The sequence below is a fragment of the Amblyraja radiata genome, chromosome 35 (genome assembly GCF_010909765.2).
Source record: "Amblyraja radiata isolate CabotCenter1 chromosome 35, sAmbRad1.1.pri, whole genome shotgun sequence".
In the NCBI taxonomy this organism is placed as follows: Eukaryota; Metazoa; Chordata; class Chondrichthyes; order Rajiformes; family Rajidae; genus Amblyraja; species Amblyraja radiata.
Window position 1 is genome coordinate 4,391,522 of NC_045990.1, and position 12,910 is coordinate 4,404,431.

The following is a 12,910-nucleotide window of genomic DNA, read 5'->3' on the forward strand; positions in this document are numbered from 1 at the left end:
AGGTGCAGGAGTAGGCCATTTGGCCCTTTGAGCCAGCACCGCCATTCAATGTGATCATGGCTGATCATCCCCAATCAGTGGAATTCTCTGCCACAGAAGGCAGTGGAGGCTAATTCACTGGATGTTTTCGAGAGATAGATAGAGCTCTTAGGGCTTATGGAATCAAGGGATATGGGGAGAAAGCAGCAACGGGGCACTGATTCTGGATGATCTCTGTAGATATTTCTGCTTTCAAATTTCCAGCATTTTCATTATTTTTTAGATTTTTTATTCACTGTTGCAGCGAATTTGGAAGCAGTTTATGCAGAGAAATCTCCCACAAACATCAATGTGATAATGACCAGAGTACTTGCTTTTTTTGTAATAACGAGATACTTATTGTAATAGGGAGAGATGCCTGCTTCCTGAAAGTTATTCAAACGATTATGTTTTACCAGATAGACCGAAGAAAGAGTCACCCACCTCCCTAAGCAAGACCAGAAAACGCTGGTAAAACATAGCATCTGCAGAGCTTTAGGTCTGAAGAAGGGTTTCGATCCGAAACGTTGCCTATTTCCTTCGCTCCATAGATGCTGCCTCACCCGCTGAGTTTCTCCAGCATTTTTGTCTACCTTCGATTTTCCAGCATCTGCAATTTCTTCTTAAACATCTCCATAGCTTTGGTGGTTTATTTGTCCATAGAGGCTGCCTGCTGAATGTTCGAAGTTCTTAGCTTAGTTTAGAGATACAGCGCTGAAACAGGCCATTCGGCCCACCGAGTCGGCACCGACCAGCGATCCCCGCACATTAACACTACCCTACACACACACACACACTAGGGACAATTTTACATTTTTACATTTATACCAAGCCAATTAACCTCCAAACCTGTACGTCTTGGAGTGTGGGAGGAACAGAAGATAGATACTATACGATATAACTTAATTTTTTCGCAGGAAGGAAATTGACCTGCCAACTATCATAAAAACAAAAAATACATTAAACATTAAATTAAATTGATGAATGGAAAGGATTGGGGGATGTGCAAAGATTGTGGAAAGGGGGGGGGGGAGGAGAGTCAGTCTCAGTCTACCCCACGACAGAAGGTACAGTTTGATAGCCGCAGGGAAGAAGGATCTCCTTTGACGTTCTATTCACTGGAGTTTAGAACGATGAGAGGGGATCTTATAGAAACATATAAAAATCTTAAGGGAGTAGATAAGCCAGATGCAGGAAAAATGTTCCCCATGTTGGGAGAGTCCAGAACCAGCGGTCACAGTTTAAGAATAAGGGGTAGGCCATTTAGGACTGAGATGAGGAAAACTTTTTTCAGCCAGAGAGTTGTGCAGGAGTAGGCCATTCGGCCCTTTGAGCCAGCACCGCCATTCAATGTGATCATGGCTGATCATAGAAACATAGAAACATAGAAATTAGGTGCAGGAGTAGGCCATTCGGCCCTTCGAGCCTGCACCGCCATTCAATATGATCATGGCTGATCATCCAACTCAGTATCCCGTACCTGCCTTCTCTCCATACCCTCTGATCCCCCTAGCCACAAGGGCCACATCTAACTCCCTCTTAAATATAGCCAATGAACTGGCCTCGACTACCCTCTGTGGCAGGGAGTTCCAGAGATTCACCACTCTCTGTGTGAAAAAAGTTCTTCTCATCTCGGTTTTAAAGGATTTCCCCCTTATCCTTAAGCTGTGACCCCTTGTCCTGGACTTCCCCAACATCGGGAGCAATCTTCCTGCATCTAGCCTGTCCAACCCCTTAAGAATTTTGTAAGTTTCTATAAGATCCCCTCTCAATCTCCTAAATTCTAGAGAGTATAAACCAAGTCTATCCAGTCTTTCTTCATAAGACAGTCCTGACATCCCAGGGATCAGTCTGGTGAACCTTCTCTGCACTCCCTCTATGGCAATAATGTCCTTCCTCAGATTTGGAGACCAAAACTGTACGCAATACTCCAGGTGTGGTCTCACCAAGACCCTGTACAACTGCAGTAGAACCTCCCTGCTCCTATACTCAAATCCTTTTGCTATGAAAGCTAACATACCATTCGCTTTCTTCACTACCTGCTGCACCTGCATGCCCACTTTCAATGACTGGTGTACCATGACACCCAGGTCTCGCTGCATCTCCCCTTTTCCTAGTCGGCCACCATTTAGATAATAGTCTGCTTTCCTGTTTTTGCCACCAAAATGGATAACCTCACATTTATCCACATTATACTGCATCTGCCAAACATTTGCCCACTCACCCAGCCTATCCAAGTCACCTTGCAGTCTCCTAGCATCCTCCTCACAGCTAACACTGCCCCCCAGCTTAGTGTCATCCGCAAACTTGGAGATATTGCCTTCAATTCCCTCATCCAGATCATTAATATATATTGTAAATAGCTGGGGTCCCAGCACTGAGCCTTGCGGTACCCCACTAGTCACTGCCTGCCATTGTGAAAAGGACCCGTTTACTCCTACTCTTTGCTTCCTGTTTGCCAGCCAGTTCTCTATCCACATCAATACTGAACCCCCAATGCCGTGTGCTTTAAGTTTGTAAACTAATCTCTTATGTGGGACCTTGTCGAAAGCCTTCTGGAAGTCCAGATACACCACATCCACTGGTTCTCCCCTATCCACGCTACTAGTTACATCCTCGAAAAATTCTATAAGATTCGTCAGACATGATTTACCTTTTGTAAATCCATGCTGACTTTGTCCAATGATTTCACCACTTTCCAAATGTGCTGCTATCCCATCTTTAATAACTGACTCTAGCAGTTTCCCCACTACCGATGTTAGACTAACTGGTCTGTAATTCCCCGTTTTCTCTCTCCCTCCCTTCTTAAAAAGTGGGGTTACGTTTGCTACCCGCCAATCCTCAGGAACTACTCCAGAATCTAAAGAGTTTTGAAAGATTATTACTAAATCTTCCCCAATCAGGGGAAGAAAGATCATCCCCAATCAGTGGAATTCTCTGCCACAGAAGGCAGTGGAGGCCAATTCACTGGATGTTTTCGAGAGTTAGATAGAGCTCTTAGGACTAACGGAATCAAGGGATATGGGGAGAAAGCAGCAACAGGGTACTGATTCTGGATGATCAGCCATGATGATATTGAGTGGCGATGCTGGCTCGAAGGGCTGAATGGCCTACTATTCTCTATGTTTGTTTCTTTCCTGTGACCGCCACCCAGATGTGCATCCTGCCCCTCTCTGCCCCCCCTCCCTCCCTGTGGCTTTACATTTCATCCCCCTCTCCTTATCTGATGCCCTTTGTCATCTTTTCATCTCCAGCCTTTGTCCGCCCATCTGCCGATCAAAACTCCCTCACCTATATCCACCTATCGCTCAAAGAAGCGTCCCGACCTGAAATGTTCCTTTCTCTCCGGAGATGCTGCCTGTCCCGCTGAGTTACTCCAGCACTTTTTCGGTCCAGTCTATCTTCGGGTGTAAACCAGCATCTGCAGTTCCTTCCTCCACCTATCTATCGCTTGCCAGGCATTGTCCGTCCCCCCACCCACCTTTACAGTTTCCTCCCCCCCCGACTACAATCAATCTGAAGAAGGGTCCCTACCCGAAACGTCGTCTGTCTAAATCCCACCACAGATGCTGCCTGACCCACTGCGTTCCTCCAGCACTTTTGGGTTTAGCTCTTGATTGCAGCATCTGCAGTTCCTTGTGTCTTTAAAAGCATTCCATTGGGTTTGGGCCACTGTGGCAGGCACTACAGAAATGCACATCAGTCCGGAGTGCCTTCTGGGAGAGGGGAGGGAGGGGGATGGGGAGGGGGATGGGGGAGTGGGTGGGGTCAGGGAGAGCTGAACCAAATGTCAATACAAAGGAATGAAAGGGCTTTGAATGGAATGGTAGAATGTGGGTCCAATCTTAAATAGTTAACAATCCAGTGTGTGTGTGTTTGACTTTTGTCATAGTGTTACCTATTTACTATCCAACCAAATTGATGACCAGGTTAAAATCCAATTCTGCCCCAAATCCTAAGGGGGGGGGGGGATAAACATAGAAACATAGAAATTAGGTGCAGGAGTAGGCCATTCGGCCCTTCGAGCCTGCACCGCCATTCAATATGATCATGGCTGATCATCCAACTCAGTATCCCGTACCTGCCTTCTCTCCATACCCTCTGATCCCCTTAGCCACAAGGGCCACATCTAACTCCCTCTTAAATATAGCCAATTAACTGGCCTCGACTACCCTCTGTGGCAGAGAGTTCCAGAGATTCACCACTCTCTGTGTGAAAAAAGTTCTTCTCATCTCGGTTTTAAAGGATTTCCCCCTTATCCTTAAGCTGTGACCCCTTGTCCTGGACTTCCCCAACATCAGGAACAATCTTCCTGCATCTAGCCTGTCCAACCCCTTAAGAATTTTATAAGTTTCTATAAGATCCCCTCTCAATCTCCTAAATTCTAGAGAGTATAAACCAAGTCTATCCAGTCTTTCTTCATAAGACAGTCCTGACATCCCAGGAATCAGTCTGGTGAACCTTCTCTGCACTCCCTCTATGGCAATAATGTCCTTCCTCAGATTTGGAGACCAAAACTGTACACAATACTCCAGGTGTGGTCTCACCAAGACCCTGTACAACTGCAGTAGAACCTCCCTGTTCCTATACTCAAATCCTTTTGCTATGAAAGCGAACATACCATTCGCTTTCTTCACTGCCTGCTGCACCTGCATGCCTACTTTCAATGACTGGTGTACCATGACACCCAGGTCTCGCTGCATCTCCCCTTTTCCTAGTCGGCCACCATTTAGATAATAGTCTGCTTTCCTGTTTTTGCCACCAAAATGGATAACCTCACATTTATCCACATTATACTGCATCTGCCAAACATTTGCCCACTCACCCAGCCTATCCAAGTCACCTTGCAGTCTCCTAGCATCCTTCTCACAGCTAACACTGTCCCCCAGCTTAGTGTCATCCGCAAACTTGGAGATATTGCCTTCAATTCCCTCATCCAGATCATTAATATAAATTGTAAATAGATGGGGTCCCAGCACTGAGCCTTGCGGTACCCCACTAGTCACTGCCTGCCATTGTGAAAAGGACCCGTTTACTCCTACTCTTTGCTTCCTGTTTGCCAGCCAGTTCTCTATCCACACCAATACTGAACCCCCAATACCGTGTGCTTTAAAGATACTCAAGATTTTTTTTTTCAATATAACATCTAAGGTTTGGTTGCTTATTGGATAGGAAGAATCACGAGGGGGAGTGTTACGCTGTATGCAGTTGGTTGGTGTATAAATCTGATCAGATGTTTCTTCCATTGCTTTCTCGTTACCAGTAGCTCCGGCGTTAGCACCTTAGATTGCATTGCATCTGATTAATATAGATAGGTTAAGGGGGGGAGGGAGAGAGAGAAGGGGGGTGGGCAAAATGTGCGTTGCTGCGACGTCTGGAGCAAGCAAATGAGAGAGATGTGGACCTTTGCCTGGGATGCCGTGTGGATTGTACTCTGGGACGCTGTTGCATTGAGGTGCAGATGATGCATCGGCGACTGGGAGAATAGAGAGGAGAGGAGAAAAAAAAAATCTGCGGATGCAGGAAGAAAAAAATATACCGACCGAGATCTGATTTTTTTTTTTTGAAAAGAAAAATCTTTGCCTGAAAAATAATCTCCTCGAAGAAAAGAGATTCTGCAAATGTGCAAAAAAAATATCTGCAGGACAATGCAGAACTGAAAATAGACCTAACATTTTTGCGTGTCTTGTGTGTGTGTGTGTGTGTGTGGGGGTAAGGGAGAGAGAGGAGAGGACAAATCTCAAGTGACAGCAGCAGCAGCAGCGAGAGAGAGAGACACACACACAGTACTGGTACATCTAGATGATGGGATATATCGTGGATTTGCCGTCCCTTGCTGCTCAATGGTGATTTTTGGCATCTGTTTTTAGAATGGCGAGATTTGGAGACGATGTGCCGGCCAGGTATGGCCCTGGTCAAGGAAGCGCTGGCCGAGGAGGGAGCCGGCAGGGCGGACCCCCAGGACCTCCCCAGAGGATGTACAAGCAATCTATGGCTCAAAGAGCGAGGACTATGGCTCTATACAACCCTATCCCCGTCCGGCAAAACTGCCTCACAGTTAACCGATCTCTCTTTCTCTTCAGTGAAGACAACTTTATAAGAAAATATGCCAAAAAGATCACAGAATGGCCATATCCTTTATTATTTTTCTCTTTTAAAATTTCTCTCTCGAATGTATATTGATGTATTTGTGTTTTTTTTTTAAAGTATTGACGGGGGCGGGGAGGGGGAAGGGGGGGTGGGCAGAGGGATAGAAATCTGGACAATGTTAACAAATTTCACTTGTTAGTTTTACTGGTAACATAATTCAGTCGCCAGCCATAAATATAGCTTATAATGGTAACATCAATGTCAGCCCTCTTAGTTATAATGCTTACCTTTCCCAGTGTTCTGGTTTTTAAAAAAAATGAATATGGTGTCAATGTTACTGGTTGCATGATATGAGTTGCACTTGTTATATTTAAAATCATGTCAATCTCTCTGTTTTTGATGGTAGCCATGCCAATTTCTCTGGTTATATTTGCTGATTGCACCAGTTATACTGACAACAGTGGTCAGTTTCACTGGTCATGTTGGATGCATGCATGTACCAGTTATATATAATGTGAGCCGTGCTAATGCCTCTGGTTGTAATGTTAATCATGTCTAGTTACACGTCAGTTAACCTAGTCGTTGGCAGTTTCACTGGTGATAATGTCCATTGCATGGAGTGATGGCGGTGACAATGTCGCCTTCACCGGTAGCATGATGTACATTTAGCTGCGAGCATGCTGCCCTTATGCCAGCTTCACTCATTTCAATGGTGGCATGATCATGTTGATCTCACCGGTGTAATGGTTGCTGCAGGATTTTCCGTGGCTATCCATTCTGTGTGTGGAGTGTGGAGAGAAGTAACGTGGGGGGGGGGGGGGGGGGGAATAATGCAAAAGAAATCAAATCATTCCCCTCTCCCCCTCCCCTCACCTCCCCGAAAATGTATCTGAGTTTAAACATTCCCTTCACATTTGATGCAGTCAGCTGTCACATCCAGGAAAAAAAATATCTCCTGCCATTTGCAAATAGTTCCAATTATCATGAATGTACCCGACCAATTGCAGAGCCATTCCTTGAGAATAAATTACAGAAGGCTTTTATGTAGCCTGTTATTGCAGAGTTTATTTTTTGTAGAGCTCCTGTGCTGGTTTAAATGCCTGATGGGAGTGGGGATGCATTAACTAGGCTGCTGACGTGGGATTGTGTCTATTTTAGGGAACCGTTCAGTAGGTTGGTGTTTATAATGAATAGGATTTTTTTTTTTTTTCATCCTCATGTTCGCACGATCACCTGCTTTCCACTGGGCTTGCGATCGCACAGATAAGGTGCCGAGATGGATTAGAATCCAAATCGTGTAGAATTCAGATCGTATGCAGATATCCAAAAACCCTGCAGCCTTATTTTTTAATTCACATTCACCTGGGAGTAGAATGGGATTTTTTTTTAACTTGCCCCCTATTTTTTTTTTCCTCTCAATTTTTTGATAAGAGATTTTTTTTTTTGGGTGACCAGGATAGGGTACATTGCATCTTTGCTAATTGGAGGCCATATTCTTGATCCTGGTTCGGGAGTATGTTTTTTTTCTGTTTTGAGGCTGAGTACAATCTTTGATCCTCGGGCTTTTGTTGATGTGAAACCTGCAGTCAAACTTGGGGGCTAAGATGAATGGAAAATCCCATCACCCAGATGGTGGTGAATCTGTGGAATTCTCTGCCCCCCCCCCCCCCCCCCCCCTTTGAGGCAGTGGGTGGTCATTTGTTGAAGGTATTCAAGGCTGTGATCACTAGATTAGTCGACAATAGGGAAATGGGAGGATTTGGGGATTGGGCGGGATAACCTTACTGAGCAAAGGAGAAGCACAACAAACATAGTCATACAGCATAGGAAAAGGCCCTTCGGCCCAGCTTGCCCATGCTGACCAACATTCCCCCATCTACACTAGTCCCACCTGCCTGCATTTGGCCCATTTCCCTCGAAACCTCTCCCATGCATTTACCTGTCCAAACCTTCTTTAAATGTTCTTATAGTATCTGCCTCAACCACCTCCTCTGGCAGCTCGTTCCCTAGAACTACCATCCTCTGTGTGGAAAAAGTTGCCCCTTGGGTTCCTGTTAAATCTTTCCCCTGTCACCTTAAACCTGAGTCCTCTGGTTCTCGATTCCTGTACCCTGGGTAACAGTTTGTGCATTTACCTTATCTATTCCCCTCGTGATATTGTACACCTCTGTAAGATCACCCGCTCATCCTCCTGTGCTCCAGGGAATAAAATCCTAGCCTCCCCAACCTCTCTCGATAGTGCAGGCCTTCGAGTCCTGGCAACATCCTTGTAATTCTTCTCTCTACCCTGCCCAGCTTGACAACATCTTTCCAAGAACAGGGGTGACCAAAACCTGAACATGGCATTCCAAATGTGGCCTCAACAAAGTCTAGTTCAGTGGTTCGTAACCTGGGGGTCATGACCCCCTATAGAGGTCGTTAGGGGCTTTGCCGGGGGTCATGAAGGGGACACAAATAACATATCCATTTGTTGAGCTCATGTTTAGGAACCTAACATACCACATACAGTATTTGTTTAGTTGTGTGCGTACTGGTGCCAAAAAGGTTAAGAACCACTGGTCTAGTATAACTAACAATAGACAACAGGTGCAGGAGGAGGCCATTTGGCCCTTCGAGCCAGCACCACCATTCAATGTGATCATGGCTGATCATCCCCAATCAGTACCCCGTTCCTGCCTTCTCCCCATATCCCCTGACTCCGCTATTTTTAAGAGCCCTATCTAGCTCTCTCTTGAAAGCATCCAGAGAACCTGCCTCCACCGCCCTCTGAGGCAGAGAATTCCACAGACTCACCACTCTCTGTGGGGGAAAAAGTGTTTCCTTGTCTCCGTTCTAAATGGCTTACTCCTTATTCTTAAACTGTGGCCCCTGGTTCTGGACTCCCCCAACATCGGGAACATGTTTCCTGCCTCTAGCGTGTCCAAGCCCTTAACAATCTCATATGCTTCAATGAGATCCCCACTCATCCTTCCAAACATAACGTCCCAACAGGTCATTAGCCCATTACCTTGTTCTCATCTAACGAATAAGTTTATTATCTGGTTGCCTCCATTGTAAATGCAATGTTTTCGGATGCTACAGAACACAGAGATTGTTCTCTCCTGGGTCCTTGTGTAGTAGGAGCTGGTACTGATGATGCCATCTTGCAAGTGCATGGTGTTGACTTGCAGCCACCATCTCGGTTAGCCCAAGGTATTGCCAATGGTCGTACTACGGATTGTCAGAATCAAGCATTCCTGAGATGGTCACGGAACGGATGATGGAGGCTGACTCCTTGAGCCCATCTTGACCACATTGGACTGTCTGTGCCGGGTTTGTGATGGGGTAATTCTGATTGAGGGTGATTGTCTATTCTGCCGCTGATGATGTACCAGCTTTGACCATGTGTGTTCTCTATTCATGATTAGCATTGTGTGTGTGTTTCATATTGATGGTGAGTTGCGAGTATAAAAATGATCGGTTCTTGGATTTAGCTTGGGTTTGGATTGGTCTGCAATGTTAAGTTGCAATGTTAAGTATGGCCTCCACAGATTTCTGTTCTGTCTCAAACATGAGTAATAAATCTCTAACCTGGGGCCCTGGGCTTTAATGTCCAGAGGACCAAGGTACACATTCTGCTCCAGATGTTTCAAACCCTGGTGAGACCACATCTGGATATTGGAGAGCAGGTCTACAACTAACACCTTAGAGAGATTGTATTGACATTGGAGAGAGAGAGCAGAATGTCTCTGAGAATTAATCAAAGGGATACATTTTGTTCTGATTACTAAAAGTGATGTCCTGAAGTTTTGAAGGATGATTTGATAAAGTATTCTCAGGCATTAAGGGCAACTGTGAAGGGACAAGCTATGTTCATTGATTGAGGAATCTGGGACAAGGGTGGAGGGGGGGAGATGGGGAAGAGATAGTTTAGTTTAGAGATACAACATGGAAACAGGTCCTTCAGCCCATCGAGCCTGTGCCAACCAGCGATCACCCATACTCTAGTTCTATCCCACACTGACACAGGGGACAATTTTCAGAAGCCAATTAACCTACATATCTGAAGATAGACACAAAATGCTGGAGTAACTCAGCTGGACAGGCAGCATCTCTGGAGAGAAGGAATGGGTGACGTTTCAGGTCGAGACCCTTCTTCGGACTGAGAGTCAGGGGAGCGGGAACCTAGAGGTATGGAAGGGGTAAAAGAGAATGTAAGGTGTGAAAACAACAGATCAAAGCAGACGATGATCAAGGAAATGTAGAATGGTTCATTGTTGGCTGAAGGGAAGGTGGCAATGAGGCATTCAAACTAACATTTATCAGGCCAGTGAAACTAGTTGGAGATCTAGGATGGGGGAGGGATGGAGAGAGAGGGAAAGCAAGAGTTACTTGAAGTTTGAGAAATCAATATTCATACCGCTGGGTTGCAAGCTGCCCAAGCTAAATATTGCAATATTGATTTCTCTAAAACCCACATGGTCACAGGGAGAAGGTAAAACTCCATACAGACAGCACCTGTAGTCGGGATCGAACCCGGGTCTTTGGCACTGCAAGGCAGCAACTCTACCATAAATTGTCCCTAGTGTGCAGGATGGAAGTAGTGTATGGGTGATCATTGGTTGGCGAGGATTCGATGGGCCGAAGAGCCTGTTTTCACGCTGTAACTCTAGACCTAACAAAAATTATTAATGATGAATTAGTGGGCAAATATGTGAGGCATTTGGTAATAGGTTGGGTAGTAAACATCTATTGTCTATTGTAAACTGATGGGAACTAATTTTTAGAATGCATGGTCCCAGCTTAAGGATAAGGGGGAAATCCTTTAAAACCGAGATGAGAAGAACTTTTTTCACACAGAGAGTGGTGAATCTCTGGAACTCCCTGCCACAGAGGGTAGTCGAGGCCAGTTCATTGGCTATATTTAAGAGGGAGTTAGATGTGGCCCTTGTGGCTAAGGGGATCAGAGGGTATGGAGAGAAGGCAGGTACGGGATACTGAGTTGGATGATCAGCCATGATCATATTGAATGGCGGTGCAGGCTCGAAGGGCCGAATGGCCTACTCCTGCACTTAATTTCTATGTTTCTATGTTTCTATGTCCCATTGCGACCATTGGACTTGTTAATGCAACTGATGCACTACAATGCTGAGAACTGTATTCTGTATCTTCCCCATTGCCCTACCTATTGTGCTTGAGTGTGTGTTTGTGCGTGGTGTATCTGATATATTGGTTAGTTTGCCTGTCACTGTAATTTAGTACATGTGTCTATAATTAAGCTACACCTAAACCACAACGCTCCCTGGTACTGAGTAGCAGCTGGGAAGTGGAGTCAGCTGGCAGGTTGTGCCCGGGTCACAGCTTGGCACATGCCACTGGTCTGCCAGTCTGTCGGGTGGCATCGATTGATTCTGTGGTGATCACTTGCTGAAAGATGCCTGATCTCGTGCGTTGAGACTGGGGCTGCTGCTGAGATACACCAGTGAGACCTTCAGTCACTTCCAACCAGCCTGTGGCTATTTCCCCTTGATGTTCATGTATTAGCGCTCAGGTTACTGTCGATTGCAGAATTTGCCTCGTACCAGAGAAGGTTCAGGGCAAGGAGAGGGGGGAAGCAGATACAAAATGCTGGAGTAACTCAGTGGGACAGACAGCATAATTGGAGAGAAACATAGAAACATAGAAAATAGGTGCAGGAGTAGGCCATTCGGCCCTTCGAGCCTGCGCCGCCATTCAATATGATCATGGCTGATCATCCAACTCAGTATCCCATCCCTGCCTTCTCTCCATACCCCCTGATCCCTTTAGCCACAAGGGCCACATCTAACTCCCTCTTAAATATAGCCAATGAACTGTGGCCTCAACGACCTTCTGTGGCAGAGAATTCCACAGATTCACCACTCTCTGTGTGAAAAATGTTTTTCTCATCTCGGTCCTAAAAGACTTCCCTCTTATCCTTAAACTGTGTGACCCCTTGTCCTGGACTTCCCCAACATCGGGAATAATCTTCCTGCATCTAGCCTGTCCAACCCCTTAAAAATTTTGTAAGTTTCTATAAGATCCCCCCTCAATCTCCAAGGAATGGGTGACGTTTCAGGTCGAGACCCTTCTTCAGACTGATGTCAGGGGGGTGGGCAGTACAGAGGTAAAATGTAATCGGAGGCAGTATTGGGCCTGTCCCACTTGGGACGTTTTTATTGGGGCGACTGCCTCAACACCTCGACCATCGATCACCAGCACACACGAGTTCTATGTTATCCCACTTTCCCATCCGCTCCCTACACACTAGGGGCAATTTACAGAGGGGGCCATTAACCTACAAACCCGCACGTCATCTTTGGGATGTGGGAGGAATCCGGAGCCACCCGGATGAAACCCACGCAGTCACAGAGAGAACAGGTAAACTCCACACAGACAGCACCCGAGGTCAGGATTGAACTGGGGTCCCTGGAGCTGTGAGGCAGCGGTTCTACCAGCTGAGCCACTGTGCTGCCCTTAGCCAGGATGTCAAATGTCAGAGTGTGCAGGAAGGAACTGCGGATGCTGGTTTAAACCGAAGAGAGACACAAAAAGCTGGATTATCTCAACTGATCAAGCGTCTGAAGAAGGGTCTCGACCCGAAACGCCACCCAATCCTTCTCTCCAGAGGTGATGCCTGCCCCGCTGAGTTACTCCAGTATTTTGTTGTCTTTCTTGGGCTTAATGGTCTGTTGTGTTTAAAGGGGCCGCTCCCAGTGGAAACATGTCAACCCCCTTCCGATGGTCTGGATTGTGCTTGCTACCATCACTCTCTCAGAGAAGGAGTTCCAGGGGCACCTCCACC

The 12,910-nt window shown here is 46.1% G+C and overlaps 1 protein-coding gene across 1 annotated transcript in view; it reads left to right on the forward strand.

The window, feature by feature from the left end:
• Nucleotides 1–5,257: 5,257 nt before the first annotated feature.
• Nucleotides 5,258–12,910, forward strand: part of cacna1a (calcium voltage-gated channel subunit alpha1 A) — a 246,753-nt gene continuing 239,100 nt past the window's right edge. Inside the window, exon 1 of the mRNA XM_033012279.1 lies at nt 5,258–6,149. Within this exon, the coding sequence (XP_032868170.1) occupies nt 5,890–6,149 (260 nt within the window). The 5' untranslated portion in view covers nt 5,258–5,889. The remainder of the gene's footprint in view (nt 6,150–12,910) is intronic.